The sequence below is a fragment of the Pantherophis guttatus genome, chromosome 1, assembly GCF_059756535.1.
Source record: "Pantherophis guttatus breed Tessera chromosome 1, ASM5975653v1, whole genome shotgun sequence".
Taxonomy (NCBI): Eukaryota; Metazoa; Chordata; class Lepidosauria; order Squamata; family Colubridae; genus Pantherophis; species Pantherophis guttatus.
Genome location: NC_142063.1, coordinates 152412187 through 152434916, shown reverse-complemented (window position 1 = coordinate 152434916; position 22730 = coordinate 152412187). Strand labels below are relative to the sequence as shown.

Sequence of the window (22730 nt, the reverse complement as noted above, 5' to 3'; positions counted from 1 at the left end):
TAGAATAGAGAAAAGAAAAAATTTCTATTCTAAGTTTCTTTTTTTTTTTCTTGGAGATCTGATATTGATCTTGTTGGAGAGAAGTCCTCTTTCTTCAAAAAGAGTTTGTCTGTGTGGCAGGATGGCGTTAAAATTAACAAAGCCAGACAAACAAGCAGCGGGGGTTTTTTTTCCCCCATTTACAATTATGTGAGCAAGTTTCGAGTTTACGGACTCAGAAGGATGGTTTTAATTTAAAAGAATTTGTTTTGAAGGAAATGGCAAGACATGACGAGATTGTGAACCAGAATTTTGAAAAATTCAAGCCGGAAATTAAAGAATTCATACAATTAAAGTATGATAACCTACAAAGAAAGATTGTAACAGTGACTAATGCTTTTTCAGAAATAGTTATAAAGATGGATACAAATATCAAGTTATTAGAGTCTAAAATGGAGGAAGTTGATGATAAGATTTATAATTTGAACAACAAAATACAAAGAATGGAAAATGAATTGATAAATATTCAAGACAATAGCTCTGAAGTAAAGTCTAAAAAGGAAGCTGATCACGAGACTTATAATACAGAAAATATAAAACAAGGGATTGAAAGAGAAGTTACAATGATGCAATACAGGCTCACAGAATTTGCGGTTAGAATGAGAGGGTTACAGGAAAACAATAGAGATGATTTAAGAAAAATATCTGCTGAAGTTTTGGCTGGGATTTTAAAGATTCATCCAGAGGAGGTATCTTGTAAGATCGACAAGGCCTATAGAGTAAATTCTTGGATTGCAAAGCAAAGGCAATTGCCTAGAGATGTGGTGATTTATTTTACAGAAAAAGAAATAAGAAATGATATTGTGCAAAAATCTTTTAATTCTACTCTACAATTGTATGGAAGAAAGATCTGGATATATAAAGAGTTGCCGCCCAAGATATTAAAAGATAGAAAGAAATTTGGATTTTTGGTGACTGAGCTAAACAAACAAAACATCTCATTCAGGTGGGATGTCCCAGTTGGCATAATATTGAGATATCAAGGAGAAAGATATCAACTAAACTCTGTTGAAAAAGCGGAAGAATTTTACTATAAGGTTCTTAAAATGGGTTCAACTTCTTCATGTATAATACATGAGTGGAATAAAGAAAAGCAAAATCAACAAGAGATAGAAATTCAGGATAAGCAGAAAGAGATGGAAGTAATGGAAAAACAACAAGTTACAGAGGACTTTGTAGATGAGCAGCTTCTGGATTCTCCTTCAGAGGTTACAGTTGGACTATTTATAAATACAAGAGAGGCGGCTTTGGATTCTAATGTGATGATTCATCAAGTTACAGACCAGCATAGAAATCAATCAGTTGATATACAACTTAAAGAAAAGAAACTAGAATGGAGACTTAAGCCACAAAAGCAAAACCAATAAGATCAAGTTATAGATCAGCATGAAAACCAAATAGTTGATATACAATTTATAGAAAGGAAATCAGGATGGAGATCTAACCCACAAAAAGTCAAGAAAAGAAGAAGCAGGTCTTACAAAAACAAAAAACTTTTAAACTAAACAACAGTGCAATGCCAGTTATCTAAGAGATGATTGAATATATGAAAAGATAGCTGAGGCAAAGTATTGATTTATATTATCCTGAGGACAGTGACAGAACTCTGCAGTGCTGTACTTTTGGGATGTGAAAAGGGCCTTAAACTGAATGGATTGGAATTATCTATTTTGGATTCTTTGATAAATGTATTACGTTTATGTTGAGCTACAAGGCAAGAGAGTTATGGGATTGGGGCACGCAGAAGATTTGGCTGTTACCCTATTACGGTGGTTGGAATTAATAATTTAGATGAAAGACACTACTATAGACACTATATGGAATACAAATATAAAGTCACTCGGGTGGTTGTTTTTTATATATCAAGACATCTATTGTTGATGGGGGCAGATGGTAATTGAAGATACCGAACATACTGTTGGAATTAGGATGTGATGTTACCCTAATATGGGTGATGGAGTTAACAATCCAGCTGAAAGACACTACAGAAGATATTATATGGATTACAAGTTTAAAGTCATATGAGGATTTTATTTATATAAGGGAATACTTCTTAGTGGTGTGGGCAGAAGAATAAAGAGATCAAGAACTATTATGTATGGTAGTTCTGTAGGAATGTGGGTGGAGATAGGTTAGCTTATTGATGGTTTAGTTGAAGAAAAGGGATATTATGTTATATTAATATATCTATTATGTTTAGATATGAATATATGTAAAAGATTTGAGTTAAGAGATATATCTATGGGGGTGGAGGAAATGGGCAGACTATGAGTTGAATAAATGTTAAATTAGGATTTATTATATAGTTTTACAGTGGAAGGTTGCTTTGAAATGTCATATCAATATACAAAAAAGATTTGATTTAAGAGATACATGTATGGGGGAGGAGTAAAAGAGTAGATCATGAGTAAAAATTGTTAAATTGGGGGATATAATAATATTACTATGCTAAATTAGGAGTTATTATATAATGTTATAGTAGAATGTTATTTCGAAATGTATAGTATAAGGGGGATATAATAATATTATTAGAAAGAAAGGGTCAGCATATGGGGGATGGAGCAAGGGGATGGTAAAGTATTATATAATCTGTTATGAATTTGGGTTGTACTTTGAAGAAGCCACAGGGGGAGGGAAGGGCGAGGGGGGGTTAGGGAGGAGGGGGGGGAAGGGGGAAAAATTTGTATTTGAAAAACTTTTTCAATTAAAAAAAAAAAGATAAAACATTTTCAAGTATGTTTCTATAGATAAAGGAAGAAATGACCCAGACTGGAACGACCATCTGGATGACGAGGTCATTTGAGGTCAAATTCTTCCAGCTCAGTCCCTGCTTTGGGTTTTCAGAGACATTCATGGGGCTCTTCTCAGAAATTAAGATTCCCATTGCTTTGTCTTTTCACTCAACCCAACTTAAATCTCTTTGTGGTTTGTAAATGTTTTTTTTTTTAAAGATGACTTTTTCTTCCCAAAAAATACTTTGTTATGTTAACTTAATTTTTCTCTTTTGCTTTACGCATCTATTGTGTGTAATCCTCAATGAAATAACCATAGTTGAAAACAAGTGTGGCACTGCAGCACATTCAAAGCAAATATTGACTTGTTTAAAAAAAAAAGGTCATTCAGTATACATGTAACTAGTACTACATTAACCCACTTTATAAGAATTACATTAAATCCTGATATTTCCCATTGTGGGCTCTGTAAAAGGAGAGCCCTGCCAATCTATGGTGGTAAAATATCAGAAGGAGTCTAGTAGCACTTTTTCTGACTAACACATTTTATTAAAAGCCATGAGCTTTCGTGAGTTTCGATATCTGAAACGACTGATGAAGTGTGACGCAGTCAAAAAAGATGCTACCAAGGCTTCTCCTGATGAAAATCTGAAAAATTGTTTACTTACCTTGACTTGGGTTGGATGCTTGTTAGCAAATGAGACCAGTTCTGAACACCACTGGGATATAATGCCAAAGGCTGACACAGGCCAGTCAAGGCAAGAGGCACTAGGAAACTCCGACGATTGAAAAGAAGATGGTAGCAAACCCAGGCAATTGGCAAGAACAGTAAATTCTTCATCGTCCTATTAAAGAAACAAAACAATCAAAAGGGAAAGAGCTAGATGAGATATATTCCAAAGGAAATAACATTTCTTAATACCTGGCAGCTGGGTAGCTCCCCTCCAAAGAGGTGATGCTGAAGAAGACTGGTTATCCTGAGGAAAGGCAGGCAGAATTGCTGCAAGTAAGTCTCTATGGAGTGTGAGCACCAAGCACTGGAGCTATCCTAAATTAAAAGAAACAAACAAAACAGTGATTTTATTCTAACTATTTAGCTGTTGAACTGACAAACCCGCCTGCAATTTCATAACCAGATATAGTTGGCACTAAAAAAGCTTGACTAAACAATATACATGTACTATACCATATCTTCAGTTTCCTCTTGTTCTTGTTCATAAACCTTCCCTTTGAAAAGTTCACTGATCACATGGCTGAGTAACACCTGACAAGACTTTTTTGCATTGATCACGTTCTGTAATTAAAAAGAAATTCACCATCAAATGAGGAAAAATAAATAAATGCAGTCATCCCCACAAAGGAGTCTCAAACCGAGATAAACATTTCAATGCATTAATAAATAATCCCACCAAGAAAGGTTCTGGTATTCCCTTCAGTAGGGAATGCAAATCTTCTGCATATGTAAAAATGGATCCTACAAGAGAAATCAAGTGTTTATACATCAAAGCAGTCATAATGCTCTAGACTGGATAATAAATTGGGCGGGAGAGAGGGCTGTACATCCTAATTTTCTACAGCAGGATGTCTTACAGACAAGTCAATGGAGACTTGTTTATTCAAATGTACAAAAAAGAATAAACCAACTTCAAACGTGGAATCTATTTTTATTTCATTGGGAAGCAATGTTCTGATTGTAGGTCAGAACATTTGCATGTACTTCTTGGGTGGTAAGAAGCATAACGACCTGGTAAATAGTGTCAAGATTAGAGAGATCACCTTGCATAGAGTAGCACCAGCAGGCTTGGGATAAAACCACTCTTTCACTCTGCTTGAGGCAGACTGGCCAAAATATATTCAAACTGCGCTACTGTTCTTACTGTTTGCCTGTGGCATGAATAATACAACCAAGGTTCATAACTTACTCTACAGCAGGGGTGTCAAACTCACGTCGTCACGGCGGCATCACATGACGTACGTGACTTTCCCCCCCTTCGCTAAACTGGGCGTGGTTGTGGCCAGCATGTGATGCATCTGGCTCGCGGGCTGTGAGTTTGACAGCCCTGCTCTACAGCTTACTAATTTACTGAAAAATATTACAGATAGCTCTAATAGACTAAAATCAGGATGGATGGATGGAAGTGAAGTGAAGTGAAGGTAGTGGGGGCATTTTGAGAGTTTGGAGCAATCATCTGCATCCATGTAATGTCAGCACTAGGATAAATGCATCTTGACATGTAAAACAGGAGGACAGAGTCAATAAAAAACCAGAAAAAAAGCTTGAAGCCTCTATTCCATCAACCTGCATATTACATTAGGGTAGTATTTTTAAAAGGTTATTTGGATATTTGGATATTTCAAAAGCTGAGTTGTGAGTAGAAGTTAAGTGGCAACATCTGACGTGGCATGTCTGCAACATTTATTTGTCAATGTCTATGAATCCAAACATGCAACAAAAAATGATTGAATTCACACAAGAATCCCAGAGGAGGAAATGGTTGCCATACACTAACTAATCACTCCTACTTCGTGTTGAGTTTCAATATTCTGGAATGTTCTATTGAGGGTGAAAAACACAATCTATCTTACTCAGAATTCCCTTCTTGAAGCATGGTTTGAAGACAATTTGGTTGGGAATGACAAACAAAGAATATAGTGCATTCAGAAAGCATTCATAAAGTATTTTGTCAATTTTGTTATGCTGCAGCCTCATTCTACAGTTGTTGAAATTCATTTTTTGTCATTAATCTACACTCAGTACCTCATAATGACAAAGTGAAAACAGAATTTTAGAAATATCTGTAAATTTATTAAAAAGAAAAAACTGAAATATAACATATTCAGACCCTTCGCTCAGTACTTTGTTTGGAGCACCTTTGGCATCAATTACACTCTCAAGTCTTTTTGGATGTTACGCAACAAACTTTGCATTCCTGGATTCGGGCATTTTCTGCCATTCTTCCTTGCAAATTCTCTCAAGCTCAATCAGGTTGGATGGTGATTGTTGGTGGACAGCTATTTTTAAGTCCCTCCAGAGATATTCAATAGGGTTCAACTCAGAGCTCTGGCTGGGCTCTGACTCTGGGAATGTCTAGGACATTCACAGAGTTGCCCCTAAGCCACTCCTGAATGCTTTCTGTATGCAATTATGGTTACTGATGTTATGCTGCTATGGATAGAACCCATGTGGAGGCAATCAGGCATCTTGCATCAAAGTTTACTATTCAAAGTTGAACTTTTGTTAAAAATTCTAATAGTAGCACAATGGCCAGGATAAAATAAGTAATGTAGCTACTTTGGTTTATTTCAAAGGGCTTCAATACTTATCACCTACTGTTATTTCTGCCCAATCAGACAGACTGTTCAGTCAACAGCTAATCCCCCAAAGCATATTAGTCATCATCCAGACAAAAAACACTTAAAAACACTTTAAAGGGCTTTCTGGATATAAGGTTCTGTAAATATTGCTTTAGATTTTTTTTTAAACAATATAACAATTAAAAAGGTTTAAGTATTTTTTAAAACTATCATAGATAAACTCTTAAAATATTTCAGAAGTGTTAATCTATCTGGCCTTGCTTTGAGGGGAGCAGGGGGACATTTCTGTACTGCAATCACAGTTTGGGCAAACAAGTGGAGGCAGGGGCAGTCCAGGAGGCAGTGGAGGGTAGAGGGGCCTAGTGTGCTGAGGTCCATGGGATCACAAAGAGTTGGACATGACTCTTTGAACAGCAATATAAAAAATAATCAGCTACACCATACACCATATTTTCATACAATAATCTATTTAATTCTAGGCAGCAGGTATTTTAAATACACATTCAGATAAATCAAATCTATCCCCTTTATTTTCTACTAAGAACAACAGACTATTATGTGAAAGACTAAAAAGCTGGCCTGTCTCCAGTATACAGCTATAGTAGTACCATTCCAATTACATTTGCAGAATTTATTCATTACAGTGGGTGAAGAGGTCAAACTTTGTTAAACTTTTACACCCAGAGTAACTTGGTTGAGATGGGTGGCTAAAGAAATTGATTGATTGATTGATTGATTGACTATTGACTCCTATAATGTGTACATTTTGAAATAAAAATGGCAGTAATGCTGTGATGTTGCATTAATAGTTGTGCAATGAAGTGTTACATGATTTATTGCTTCTGAACATCACTGTTTCTCAGCACTGCTACAGTAGGGTAGCCTTCTATTTTCCTATGTCAGAAACTAATAGACCTACACCCATCTTTCTGACTGCAATTCTAACTGCAATTCTTCTCTTCTATATGAACAAAAGGAAGGCATCATAGTCTTTACAGGTCTATGCTTCAGCACAGACATGGGTCATGGGGCACAAGTTGCAAGACATTTGAGATGGGAGCCTGCTTTTCATTCAACCCAAACACTCCGAGACTAATCAAGACAGGCTTAAAGTGTAAAGTACTGCAAACTCCTACAGCTACATTCCAACAAAAACATTCGACTGGCGCTTAACTAAGAGACAACTACCTCAGTAGTGGGTTTCATTTACCTTCGCTACCAGTTCGGAACTGTGAGTGTGCGTGTGCGTGTGAGCAAAGCAAGCACATGGTGCTTCTGTGCATGCGCAAAACCTTCTGCGCAAGCACAGAGTGTCTGTGATGACATCTGGGTGGGTGAGTGGGCAGAGCCTCCTGTCACCACCGCTACCGGTTCACCCGAACCGGGGCGAACCGGTAGAAACCCACCACTGAACTACCTCCTTATCAGCCTTCTTCAGATTTTTATTAAATACACCAACCTTTTTCAGAGCTTCTGAATTCATCCAAGCCATCTTGTCCTCAGGGCTGCATTTCACAGAAAGTGCAACTAGAGCTTGTATGTACAACAATGTGAAAAGCACTTTTATGATACAGACAAAGTGTTCTGTAACAATACAAAAATATCATTAGACATCCTCAGGCCTCACATTTTTATATATTAAAATATGGTCCCTAATTCAGTCTATAAATCTGCAAGTATCAAGACAATTATACTGCTGAGACAACCATTCTAATTTTAAGCTTGCTGGTTTAAATCAATGTTTTATCATTGTTAGTTCATGTTATAAATTTTAGTATGTTATCTCGCTAGTCTGTACTATTCATTTTTGTTTAATTTGCAAGTCATGTGAGTAAACTGAATGAGGCAATTGTTCTTGTGCTGTCTGAATAATTTAACAAATTTCAGAACTTTTGCCAAAACCATGTTTAAAAAAGTTATCATTGCCTTTTAAATAAACTAATCTTAAATATTAATTATCTGATCATAATAATGAGATCTTGTCCCTAATAATCAAGAATGGTAGACTAGACCAAAAGTTCTCATAACAGGCAGCACAATGAATAAACTGTTTAATTAGAGTTATTTCAATGATAATCGATCTACCAAAAAAGTGTAGTTTTTTGTTGTCTATCTCTCAAAAACACCTAAGCTTAGTAATGTGAAGAAAGATATAATTATATAGTTCCATGATAATCCAAGAAAACTAACCATCAACTTTCAGAATTTGTCTTCTAGATATTCACAAAATCCAGATTGTTTTGAAAGTTACTATACAATTTTTTAAAATTTAACATGTTTCTTGAAACAACTGTAGCCAGAACTGAAAAAAGGTGCTTGCTAATACTGAGTGACATTACAGCACATTTTATGATTATCATTATTCTATGCTATGTTTCTCATAATTTAAATTAAATAGGATTGGCCTTCCTTCCACAAATAGTCCATGGCATAATGCTGATCTGTGCTAAACGAGCTTACTTTAAAAAAAAGTATTTGTGCTTCTAATTTGCTGAACTATAACCGTGATATCATTAATCATCAGCCATGCTGGTCAAAACAAATGAAGTTATAGTTATGCATCATCAGAAGGAATAGGTGTTCTCCATCCATGCCTTCAATACTGTATTCTAGAGTTCTTCTTCCCAAGTTCTACATCTCCTACTGAGATGTAGAATTTAGGAACAAGCTTCCACACAACCTTAACTTTTTCTTATTTCTCAAATTGCCCAATTTGAGGTTTTCTTCCTATCATGTAACTATCTTTACCTTATTGACCTGTTTTGTTTCCAGGCAGCTGAACACACCATACCACTACATTAGAAGGTAGTAAGAATCAAAAGATTCACTGCCATGAACAGATCTAAATAAGAGCTAGATTAAATAGGATGCAGCCTGTCTATACACAGATATGCTAAATGTATGAGTGTATGACTCTCTGTGTGTGTGTGTCTCTCTGAGCATGTGTGTGTACAGACAGACACACAAAAGCTACAGTAGTTGCAAGGAGATGCACTTATGAATGGAACTGGATGGAGGGAAGGGGATTTGGGATTATGTTTCTCCCATAATCCCAAACCAGATTCCTCTACTCTGCAGGTGCCATAGCACTGAGAGAAAACCTTTCATTAGCCTTACTCTTAACTGCTCATTCTAGACAGCCCTAAAAACAGTTTACCTGCTGCCCTTCGTGTGTTTTTAAAATTCATGAGAATTGCAAACCAAAGTTAAAAAAACAGCAATGAAAAAGCTCCTCTACACTGAACAGATTTTTAAATATTGGTATAATTGTTATTTTTTAAAAAATCAGAATTTTGATGTGCTCTTAAAGTATCTATCATCTGCCTCCTTAAGGCTTTATTTTTTAACTTTAGACAAGTCTCATTTCCATTTATTCATAGAGAAAAAGAATTCTTGCACAGCTGATTATGCCTTTAAAAAAACTCAGCTGAGGTATAAAAAAAATCACAAGAGTAAAGCCAACAGCCTGTCAATTGACCCTATAAAAAGTGAAATGTTCATTTATGCTGTAAAAAAATAACAGAATTTATCCTGTAATACAGTTGTGCAAAAGAAATTAGGTCAGCCTTTTCAAAATCATAAAATTAAAAGCTTTCAAAATATGCAGTAATAAATAATTCCTGCTTCCTTCAGACTCCAATAAAATGCTTGAATATATGTACATGCAACAACCATTACAAATACTGTATTGTAGCAGTTACCACTGTGCCAAAAATGCTGGTTTGCATAATAAAAACATTCATCCCTCTCCACTCTCCAGCAATCACAATTCAATGTGAAATAGTCAATACTTTTCTTCAGCAAGCAAATGAAGGAAGGTCAAAGAGGAAAAACCTTTCCATGCTCCTGCAACTCAAAGAATTTAAAGGAATTTTTGGGCCTTGTGGTCTCCCTCCATTATTATTTGATAAAGCTCAGAAGACAAGACTTCCAGATATGGCTGCCAAAGTCACAACAAAAATTCTGCCTGCTGCCAACTTCTAGAGATAAGGTAAAGTCATTCCTAAAGCATACCAAGCAAATAAGATTGATTTGCTGCAATTCTCAAAAATCGCAAGAGAGAGAGAGAACTTACTGCCCTCTGTCTATTATTTATGTAACTTTGGTAATGTACCTTTGCGCAGTGGCTGAGGCATGGTTAAGATCTGGATGAGCAAAAGAGATGGGACATCCTTATAAAGCACTGGAACTTCTGGCTGATCCTCGCTGGACATCCTGACAAAAATATATGCAGTTAAAAGCCACATTAATTTTCTCCAGACTTAAATACATTTCTCAATCCATTGTTATTTGATTCTAAGTATCAAATAGAACAACATAATTTAAAAGTAAAATTGCAAATATTTGGACTGAGACAGAATTTATTTCATCTTGATTATCTAATCCTAGATAATCAAAACCTTTTGTTTCTTTGTGAAGAAACAAAATTAAATTTGAAAGTGGGAAAGTGTTATTCAAGAACTTTGTGTGATAAAACAAGAAAAGATAGGCTCAAAAGAATGAATTGGCAATAGATGAATGCAGATTCAAAACAAAGCACAATATAAGTACTTTGAGGGGGGTTATTATAGAAAGAAAATTGGACATGTGAAGCAAATCGAAGCAAAAACAAACACATGAAGCGAATTGTACAAGCAAAGCTTTGCTTAGCTTATAAAATGGCTTCCCTGCTGATTCACCAAAGTTGCTGTAAAAAACATTCAATAAAAAATTCAATTCATGGTTATATGAAAGTCCAATTGACATTCTAACTTCCCGAACTTAAAAAAACTTGTGGATAATTATGTAAATGTGAACACAGATGTTATAAAATAGTTATACTAAATAGGGACTGATAGACACATTAATAATGACTATTATAGTACTGCAAATAAAACTAACCCAACTTATATCTTCTCAATAATTGGCAACATTCATTTCTCTTTCATATTTTAACAGGCTACTAAATTTTCATCAATCAAACAGAACTTGATCTTCACAAAAACAAATGATACATTTAGTTCCTTCACTAGAAGTGAAAGAGTAAAATTCTAGAAAATGCCAGTTTAGATAAGCTTCTTTAGTTTATGTCAAGCATCAAAGTAAATTAAGCCTTAAGTCTACACTGTCATATATTAAAAGCTTAAGCCATTTCTTCATCGTGATATGGAAGCTGTCCTTTAAAGGTCTGTTTGCAGTATAGAACATCTACTCTACTAATCCCTTCAATGCCTGTGAGACAAGTTGATAAATATAGCTTTGCAATACACCCATAGAAGCAGTTAGTGAGGGAAAAGCCCTAATGTTTTTCAGGGAAAAAGACCACAATTATTACATATTGAAGAAAAACTTGCCAAGTTGGTTTAAGAGCTTATGGATTCCAAATTTAGAGAAATTGATAACACTGCTGGGAATCACAGCTGAACAAAAAAGGCACACGGCTAAACAAAAAAGGCATTGCTAACTCAGATTTCCAAATGCAACCTATATAAATAAACTATGGCTACACTGAACTAATAAGAGCCAGTTTGATTTAGTGGAGAAGGCACCAGGCTAGAAGCCAGGAATCTGCGAGTTCTAATCCTGCATTAGGCATGAAGACTGGCTGAATAACTTTGGGCTAGTCACTGTCTCTCTCAGCCCAAGTCCTTGGAGATTAAAGGAGTATTATGTGTGTTCACTATCTTGAGTTATTTATAAAAAATGTGAGAAATAAATAAATATTAAAGAAATAATAAATAAGTTCAAGCCAAGTGTCAAGTCTGTTTCATACATGATAGATCCATGCCTTTTCTGACTTTCTGAGGGAAATGGTGCCACTCTTAAATAAAAAAATGAGAAGGTGGTACGGTGCAATTCAAGGGCCATGCCACATGCTAAATAAGGGCATCCTCATTTAATGGACTTAAGTCTCACATGCTTCTCATAGATGTTCTTGATCATAGAGGCTAAGGTTCAAGGAATTATTGAGAATGCTCATCTACTCAGGAAAAAAAGGTAAATGTAAAGGGGAGGATGGTAGGGACACCATGGGGATTTGGAAGAGGTGGGGGAAGCAACTGCCCAATTTTCTTTCTGGTAAATGTGCATTATGTGACTAGCCACACCTACCATAGTGGCCATTATGTAAATATGCAAGAGAGCAGCCATTGTCTGAAGAACAAGAACATGATCTCTAAATTCCAAGGATTTCCTGTATTTTGCTAACTCAAGATTTTTTTAAAATAAAACAATGAGCTTTCGAACAAGCCACAGTCACTTTTGAAATAAAGTTCATCACACATTTGGCCAATGCTTTTCCAGGGGTGTACGTAACATGCTTCAATTAATCAAGGAACACAAACAATATTGCTAACTGGGTAGGTCTGATATTGACTAATATAAGTGTTTTTTGAAGTCTGGAAGGCTACTGCTGTACTACTGTTTTATGCATCCTGCACACAAGGCCAAGAAAATGCAAAACTAATTTTTGCAATAATGACATGCTGAGGGGATTTTGGACACCAGTTCAGAAATTGCATGCAATGCTTGAGGTTGTGGCAGTTTATCCTAAACAGGATTGTAAAACAGGGTTATGTAATTTTCCTTGATTAAAACAAGGTGAATATTAAAAATGTCTATGTACTTACTCCAATTCTTCATTCTCTATCAATCGTGTCAGTTTCTTCCATGGATTGTAAGCGGAATCAATGCTGTAGAGTCTCATGTGCATAGCCAAAACATGAAACAGCTGATCTATAGAAAGAGAAATGAAGGAGGTTTTTTAGATGAAATGTCTCCATTTTATATCCCTTTGAAAAGGTTTATTCAGCATTTTTTTGTTTGCTTAAAACGACTTCCTTAAACCCTGATAATTCAATGGAACTAGACTTGAAAAATTAATCCCAATCCTAGATAAAAAAAGGAAATACTTCTGCCACGATTGAATTTGTTTGGTGCTACAGGTGAACACTTCAGAGGTTTCAATCTGATATATTTACAAGATCGGGGGCCCCATCCCCCGGTCCATGGCCCGGTGCTGGGCTGCAGCCTGTTCGGAACCAGGCTACGGAAGTGGTGTCAAGCATGCGCATAGCTGAATTTGGGAAAGTGGTGTGCACATACGCTTGAAACCATCTCCTCTCCCTCCCCCCGCTGCCACTGCTACTTCCGCCAATCCGCCAAGCTGGAAAGGTTGGAGATTGCTATGCAAGAGGTTCTCTGTTTCATGGAATGCTTCCATTTTTTCCCATTAATAACAAGAGTTCCTTAGAACTCAGTCTTGGGTATCTCTTATTTTTTTTATGTAATCTTCCTCTAGGCCAGGGGTGTCAAACTCAATTTCATTGAGGGCCGCATCAGGGTTGTGTTTTACCTCGGGGGGGGGGGGCATGGCCAGAATGGGTGTGGCCAGCTCGACATCACTCCTGTCGAGGGCACCTGTGATGGCCCAAGCGCTCTGCCAGCAAATACTGGCTCCCGAGCTCCGTTTTCGGCTGCCATGGCCTCCTGCAATCCTCTGCCAGTGAAAACAGAGCTCGGGAGGGCCATGCTTTCTTTTTGCAAAATTGCTTCAAAATCAGTCATTCAATATCATTCAAACATACGAACATGTGAATGATTTTTTTAAATGTTATCTAATTCTGGGTTTTATTTAATTGACCAAACTAAGTAATAATTTTAATTAGCAATTTTATGATGTTTGTGTGTCTATATTTTTCTTGACTGTTCATCGCCTTGAGTCCTACGGGAGAAAGGCGGTATAGAAATATAATAAATAAATAAATAAATAAATAAATAAATAAATAATAAATAAAATATATTTTTATCTGATTCTTCATATATTCCAAGTTAATATACATGCCACAGACATTTCAGTTTACACACTTAGTTTATATTATAATATAACTGATTGTAATGTCAAGGCTGTTTAAAAATTCAATGTTTGTACTGCACTTAGTTATACATCCATAAAAAGCCGAATCATTATTAGCCATGCTTCTGCTACATACTGACGGATGGATGTACAAACAGATCAGGCAAAATCCTCTTGGCTATTTATTCTGACATCTACAGTAGAATGTAGTCCAGCTGTGCCCATAAAAAGCCCCCATTTTATTCCCTCTTCAGAATAAAGAAGTTCAAGAGGAGCTAAATGAAACAGGATACTTGAGGTTTAATTTTTGTTTGGATCTACAGATCAGAATTACTCTAGTTTTCGGAGTATAAGATGAACTCCCCACCCCCAAAAAAGTGGGTGGAAATGTCTGTCTTATACACCGAATGTTGCTGAAGCCCCACCCACCCACCGGCCCCCACCCTGTTTTCAGCCTCCACACATTGTGTTTTCGGGCTCAGCATGCTCCATTTTAGACCCATTCCAGGCTGCTGGGATTGCCACAGCACATGGCTACCAATTGCCACCTCCACGTGTCACGTTTTCGGCCTCTGCGCATCACATTTTCTGTCTCCGCATGTCCATTTTCGGCCTCCGCGTGTTGCATTTTTGGCCTCCGCATGTTGCATTTTTGCCCTCTGCACCCCGTTTTTGGCCTCCGCGTGTTGCATTTTCAGCTGGCTCCAGGTGGCAGGATCGGCAGCGAGGCCAAAAATATGACACACAGAGGCGGCAATGTGCTGTGCGGATCCTGGCAGCCTGGAACGGGTCTAAAACAGAGCGTGCGGAAGCCAAAAATGCGACACGTGGAGGCTGAAAAGGCGATGCGCATAGGTGGCTGTGGCGATCCCCGCAGCCTGGAACAGCTGATTTGCGGTATTCTGGGAGGCTGATCCAACCGCCAGTCAGCTGGTCATGCTGAATTAGGCTGCGATAATGTGCTGAAGCTGACCAGGCTGTTTGCTGTTTCCTGCAAGGACGCTAGCCAGATGAATACCAATGGATACTGGTAGGTAGAGGCAGAAATTTTTTTTTCTTGTTTTCCTCCACAAAAACTAATATGTGTCTTAAACTCTGGAGTGTCTTATACTTCGAAAAATACAATACTACATAAATGGGAATCCCATGAAGCTTTTTCAAATTTTTCCCCCCATATTCCCATGCACGGGTAGTTTGTTTAGTTTGACGTGAGTTAGGACTTTATGACCATTGTGGCATTCTCATGGTCACAGGATTTACATTCGGATGCTTGACAACTGGTTCATATCTATGACAGTTGCAGTGGCCTGAGGTCATGTGATCATTTTTTGTGACCTTCTGACAAGCCATGTCAATGAGGTTTCACTTAAGCGTATTAGTAATTTAACAACTGCAGTGATTCACTTAACAAATGTGGTTTAAAAAGTCATAAAATGGGAGAAAGCTCACTTAACAAATTTCTCACTTACCAACATAAATTCTGAGCTCAATTGTGGCTGTAAATTGGGGATTATCTGTATATTTTGATTCAATTTTAATATATTCCAGCTAAGGGTCCATATGCATTTTACTAACTGTTTCTTTCAAAATAGTGCAAAGTATTTTTAGTTGGTATCAGTATAGAAGCTCTCAATTTTTTTTTGTCCCACCCAAAAAACTTATTTCTACTTTCTCTTTATTTATTACCCCTGTTTCTAGCCTTCTGTCCCTACCACTTGTAGAGGCTCTTAAAAATGCCACATGTAAATATAAATCACAGAAGGAATTAATTTATTTTCTACAAATAGACAATTATTCATAGACACTTGGGAGGCCAAAACTGGCTCATGCTGAAGTCAGCTGCTTCATGTAGAGCTTGAAGGCTGTAATTAACTTCTTGGTTTGCCAAATAATTGTAGGCACTGATGACATTGGAACTAAGTGCTGTCACCTGTTTTCTGAATCAGCAGCAGTGAATTAGGACAAAATGAGCTCCCATTCAAACTGGCAAGAGATGTTTAGTGAACATTCATTCCTTTGTTCTTTGGCTTGTATATGTTTATATAAGCAATGACTCCACCCACCCAGGCTAAAAAAACTCTCCTTTGGAAATGGCAATAGTTGTAGCTGTAAAACATAAAACTGTATTTTTATGGTGGGGGGAGGGAGAGGGGGAGTCTTAGGCCTAGAAGACCACCCATGTGAAAGGTAGTAGAATATAAGAATAGAATAGAATAGAATAGAATAGAATAGAATAGAATAGAATAGAATAGAATAGAATAGAATAGAATAGAATAGAATAGAATTCTTTATTGATCAAGTGTGATTGGACACACAAGGAATTTGTCTTTGGTGCAAAAGACAAAAAGGGAAGGATTCCTGTTTTTGCTGATGCTCTTTCTCCTACAGAACCTTGTTGCCACCTCCCACAGAGTTTTAAAGCAGGGGTCTCCAACCTTGGCAACCCCTGTTCTAAAGGGTTCTTCAAATCTCTGGAAAACAGCCTGCTTCAGTTTTCCAGTCACAAAATCTGTCACCAGATGGAGAACAATTACATATAATTGTTCAATACTCTCTGTATTGGTTCAATTGTAGTACCTCAAGGCACAGTTTGGCGTAACCACAGACTCAGGCATCTTTTCTCTGGCTATTTGATACTACAATTTTATACACATAAATTGCCAGCAATTTTTGTCTGTGTTTTTTCTAATAAGCTAGCATATCATGATTTGCAGGAACGGTACACAAATTCCAGCATATGGCTGGAAATCTCTTATGAGACCAAGTGAAAAACTTTTTTGTTTACTCAACACCATCCATAGCTAGTACCAGTGGTGGGATTCTGCCGGTTCTAGGAGGTTCGGCCAAACCGTTTGTTAAATTGCTGGCTCACCCCACCCCTTACCCTGCCCCTCCGCACCACTATTTATTGCAAATATATAGTGGTGGGCGAGGGGTGGGTGAGCCAGCAATTTAACAAATGGTTCAGTGTTTTTTTGTAATTTTATTGGCCCGCAGAGCTTCAGCATAGGCTAATTAGCCCGTTGATTAGATCGGCCTCCCGACTCTCAGCTGATTTGCTCTCAGCTGTTTTGCTCTGCTGCTTGCTTGCTAAGAGTGCTGGAGCAGATTTTTTTCCCCCTAGCTATGCTGAAAAATGAAACAGAAAGCAGGCTGTTGGCTTTGCTGTTTGCTGCAATGTTGGAAAATTAGGCAAGCAGATTTCTTTTCTTTTTCCTCACCAAAAAAGATAGGTGCAAACAATGGGAAATTTAGGGAAAAAGAGGAGAGTTCAAGATTTTAAAACACAAAAGAAAAAAAGCTCTATTTAACTAGGGAATTGTAATAATTGAGATACTATTAATTGTATATTGTGTTGAAAGCAGAAATGGTTAAGTTGTGGTTTGGAGGAATATATGGGGGAAATTATTTGGTTTATTATTATTGGTAAATATAATTAATTGATTTGTAAGAAATTGGATTGCATGGAAATAATTGGAATATTCATGTTCATATTGATTAATATACAAAAAAGATAGATATATAACTAATTGATTTATATTAAAATGTTGAATTTATATTAAACAACTGTAATATTACATAATTAACCAATGTGAGGATGGATATAAAAATAGATGACAATGGGAAGGGGTATAATATAGAATAGAAGGGAAAAATTGAATTTGATTAAGATTAGAGATGAGGATGAAGGGTAATATTGGTTTTTTAAAAAAATAGATAAGGAATAAATATGGCAAAAAGGAAATATAGAAATTGTAAATTTAATTGAAATGACTAAACACTGTTTAAATTTGTGAACTGGCCAAATACTCTGTTCAAAGAAAATAAATTGTATGTTTGTATGTGTGTTTCTAATTATTGCTATTTATTCGTATTTGTTCTCTTTTATTCTTTAAAGTTTAACAATTCATTCTTTATCTTAATATCTTTATATTTGTTTGGGGTTGCCATTCTTCCATTTCATCTTTTTTATTGTACAGCAATCTTTTTCCTCAAACCTACCACCTCTCTCTTTTCTTTCCTTCTTACTTTCTTTCCCCCCTCCCCGCTTTTTCTCCTCCCTATTTCTTCTTCCTTTCTCCTTCTCCTCCTCTCTTCCTCCCTCTCTTACCCTCACTCCTACTCTAATTTCCCTTCCCTTCCTTCCTCCCTTCTTTTCCTTCCCTCTCTCTCCTTCTTTCTTCCATCTCTCTTCTCCTTCCTTCATCCCTCTTTATTGTATCCTGTATCCTTTTGTGCATATGGATTACTCAGAGGGCTGAAAAAGTTATTTTTGACTGGTCCTCGCACTTTTGACCAGTCCTCAAACTTACGACTGACCTCACATTTTACATTTTGCACCCTATCTTGTCACCATGGTGAAGACAAGTAGTGGTGAAATGACTGACACAGTTGTTAAGAATGCTGCAACGGGCATAAATGTGAGGAAGGTCATAAGTGTGAGGACCAGTCAAAAATGTGAGGACCAGACAGAAATGACTTTTTTCAGCCCTCTGAATAGTCTCTATGTGCCTATGGACTAGTGAGAAGGCTGAAAAAGTTATTTTTGACCGGTCCTCGCATTTTGACCAGTCCTTCAACTTACGACTGTCCTCACATTTTACGCCCTATCTTGTCACCGTGGTGAAGAGAAGTAGTGGTGAAATGACTGACATGGTTGTTAAGAATGCTGCAACGGGCATAAATGTGAGGATGGTCATAAGTGCGAGGACCAGTCAGAAATGACTTTTTTCAGCCCTGTGAGTAGTCCCTATGCACATAGCCACGCCCACCCGGTCACACGACCAGCTAGCCATGCCCACCCGGTCACATGACAACCAAGCCACACCCCCAACTAAGCCACGCCCACAGAACTGGTTGTTAAAAAAATTGAATCCCACCACTGGCTAGTACCAAAGAACTTACAGTATAACTCATTTATATTTCTTTTTTTGTGGATTGATATCTGTTTTCATTACAAAGGGGAACAATGATCAGGGTCACTTCTACTTTTGTTATAATTGTGAGAGCCATGGTAGCGCAGTGGTTAGAATGCAGTACTGCAGGCCACTTCTGCTGACTGCCGGCTGCCTGCAATTTGGCAGTTTGAATCTGATCAGGCTCAAGATTGACTCAGCTTTCCATCCTTCTGAGGTTGGTAAAATGAGGACCCAGATTGTTGGGGGCAATATGCTGACTGAATATAAAACAGCATGCAGAGGGCAGTAAAACACTATGAAGCGGTATATAAGTCTAAGTGCTATTGCTATTATTCCAAACAAACATTGCATTGTTGCACACCAAGAAAAAAACATATTGACCTGTTTCAAGGTAAAATATGCTACTCTCAATACCATGTCCTGCAACTACCAAAGAAAACCAGATTGTTGTAGGTAAAGAAAATACACCCATAAATTAAATTCATTCATTTCCTTGTACAAATTGCATTTACTTTTTCTTTAAATTATCTGCAAGTTAATATTAAGGTTGAAATCTTAATTACTTATTGGTGGAACAACTCATAAAACCCAAAGGCACTTATTTTTAAGTACAAATGTATAGAATTCGATCGGACAGTTATCTTATATAAATTTAAAATAAAATAAAATTATGGTGGCACTTCATATTTTGGACTTACTTACATACTGGTTCAGAATAAACCTATATTTAGTTATACATGACCCCTTAAGCAGCATAATACACCAAGAAATGCTGCAAGTGAGACCAGGTCTCACATCTGCTTGTGAGATAAAGCTCTACTCAGATTAGAATATTAGTACCAAATTAGCTTCACCTAGAATCCATATGTATAATTGTTATTATAAAGAAAATAACTTATATAACTTTAAACAAAATTTAAAAAATACTGATTCATGCACTATGTAATTTCATTTTTACTTTCACCAGAGGAAAAAAGGCAAACATTGCCCCCTAATGGGAACATGGTACTAAAGAAAAAGGGCAGGAAATGTGCCTTTTTTCTTTCAAAAGTACTGAATTTGCAATTCTAAAAAAGCATCTATACTTTTTACTAAACCATTAGCATTAGCACTTCTAGTCAGCTAGATGGAATTTAACACTGTCCACATAGCTAAATTCTGCTATTTTTAGATGAATATACCTACCACAGGATATAGAAAGCCATGTGGTCTTTGGTGGACTCAACTAGACCTAACAACAGATGTTAGAAATTTAGATACTCTTACTGCCATCCTTTCTTTTTCAAGCAGGCCTAAACGTTAGTTTTTTTAACTGTACTTTTACTGTAGAGATTTTACTGTACTTTTAAATTATAACGAAGCCAGTAGTTTGCCAAGTAAAAAAAAAAAAAAGCAATACAACCACACAACTAGATACATCTATACTAACATATAACCACTGAGCCACCATGCTGCCCCCACCCCCAGGACTTGTCAGCTAGAAAGCCAGCAGCCCAGGTTGGAGACTAGTGGGCCATGTGACAGGGTGAGCTCCCGTCCATGCCTCAGCTCCTGCTAATCTAGCAGTGCGAAAGCAAGCAAATGTGAGTAGATAAATAGCTACAGCACTCTGTGACATTATACTGGCCACATGACTCTGAAATGTTTTCGGACAGCGCTGGCTCAATGGCTTTGAAAGAAAGATGAGCATCACCCCGTATAGTCAGCAATGACTGGAAATTCACAGGGAGTCCTTTACCTATACTAGTCCCTTCCTTCTGCACTATTGTAACTTAAAATGGATGCTGAAATCCTAATTGTTTTTAGGAGAATCCTGAAAGTTGTTAAGATGTACCTTGAAAAAGTTGATAGCATTTCTACAAAGTGGAACAAAACAACAACAAATGTGATAAATATAGCAACCAATAAATCCAATTAAAAAGTCCAAGTAACACTGTATAAATGAGCAAAAACCATCTAGCATTTTTGGTCAGTATTAATTCTAAATGTCACATATAACAGAATCCTTGTAAATAATCCGCTTCTTACTCTTAATTCTCTTCTTTCCCATCCCTTTTCTATTAAGATTAAATAATGGGCATCCATGCAGATTTTATACAACACAGGACAATTCTGCTTAATTAATGTCAATTTTTATCTAGGGCAGAAGTAACAACATTTTGGTGTCTTTGAATTTCAGTCACCAGCAACAGCACAATAGTAGCATTAGGTTGTTACTTAGGAGGATGAGCTGAAATGGTTTTTGGCTCATGCATATGGTGGTATTTACAGGGTGGTCTTAATTATGTTACTTAGTCATATGTAAAACTATTTCAGTAACACTCTCTTATTTGAAGGATTGTAGCTTTGGGCAACAGACTTTACAATGATTTTCAAGGGAGTTGAGATTAGCCTGAGACCAACACAGCTTTGTGAAAAAAGCCATTTACCTATTATCAGCTTTGACCTAATAATATAAGCTTTGAGTGATTGCTAAAAGTGATTAAAATGGAATTATGGAGGCTTAAAAGTTGAAAAAAGTTGTTTGACTCCAACCTAAACGCACTATCATATGTAACCAAAAATTTTCCATACTTCAATTTTTGAACTTTTAAAAATGGATGTGGCACCACTTAGCAAAATTAAAAGAGAGAACAAATTAGAAACTTACAATGAACATTTACAATCCTTTATTTAGTTTCAAAAAAGAAACTCTTTTTTTTAATTTAAATGTCCATAATTTGGCTTCTGTAGACTGTTTTTATCCTTTAATTGTAATTAATTCATTCTTTTATTCTTTAATCTTCTTCCTTCAAACTTGTAAATGAAACAAAAATCAGCTCTTTGAACATCAGGTAGCTAGACAGACAAAAAACAACTCTGATTTTGCAATCATTCCTACAAAGTTTAATTGTTTGCTATTATCCAATATTACATTAATCCCAAAAGAGGTAAAATCCTAAAATGTACAAATGTAATACAGTGTAAAACCCATGCTAACTCAAAAAAAAAAAAATCTGGTTATTTCATGGGCAGCATTAGACTCAAAAGTGATGTTACCTTAATATGCCTACAGAAAGAATTCCACAATCAATATTGGTTGTCACAAAAAGATCCTGTGCTGTGATTCCATCAATGCTGGAACTGGGGCTTCAATTACAGCTCATAAATCACAAATATATTCACCACCATAACTGTGACCCCAAACATTTTAGAGATTACTACATAAGAAAATACAACTTGCGCTAGAAACAATTTAATGGTTTATACAGTTGCTGTAGGACTGCTGTATTGAGTCCGCACTAAAGGCCACCTAAAAGTCTGGCTGTAGCAATTTCCAACAAGCTGAAATGTCTTCAAAACCAGCTTATATGACTATATCAATGATTAAAAGTCTGGCTGCTGAAGCTGGTAAAAGACACCCCTAGCCACAGCCAAGAAAGCTGCTGAAGCTGGTAAAAGACACCCCTAGCCACAGCCACCATTTAAGCATTCAAAAAGAAAGATGAATCCAGAAATATCTCCAGGTAGTGCTTCTGCTCCTTCAGAACCTACATCTTCTGTTTTTCTTGTTTCTCTGAGAATACTGAAAATATGTTGTGTTCCAAATCTCAACTATGCCTCGAGGGTTAAGCTTTATATAGAACAACTCAGACTGACATTTAGTTCACTGTCCTTTTCATACTGTCTCAGCATCAGTAGTTGCATTAATCATTCTTAATTTTACTTCCCAACATACAGCTGTCCTCTCACATCTGCTAAAACAACACTTGACCTATTTGCAACTTCAAAGACACCTGCTGCTATAAGACTTCACCTGGAACATCATATTTCGTATCCGATCAACAAATTTTGCACTTGTATGATTGACGCAGAACACTGTGTTCAGACACAAGACAGACACTTCATTAT

General features: G+C 36.7%; 1 protein-coding gene across 2 annotated transcripts in view; it reads right to left on the bottom strand.

Moving 5' to 3' along the window:
- UBR3 (ubiquitin protein ligase E3 component n-recognin 3) overlaps nt 1-22730 on the bottom strand; it is a 123933-nt gene that overhangs the window by 5690 nt on the left and 95513 nt on the right. For both annotated transcript variants that reach the window (XM_034427145.3, XM_034427154.3), the window contains exons 31-36: nt 12695-12800; nt 10201-10301; nt 7546-7670; nt 3958-4065; nt 3694-3819; nt 3440-3616 (exon numbers count right to left, since the gene is read on the bottom strand). In XM_034427145.3, the coding sequence (XP_034283036.2) occupies nt 3440-3616; nt 3694-3819; nt 3958-4065; nt 7546-7670; nt 10201-10301; nt 12695-12800 (743 nt within the window). The remainder of the gene's footprint in view (nt 1-3439; nt 3617-3693; nt 3820-3957; nt 4066-7545; nt 7671-10200; nt 10302-12694; nt 12801-22730) is intronic.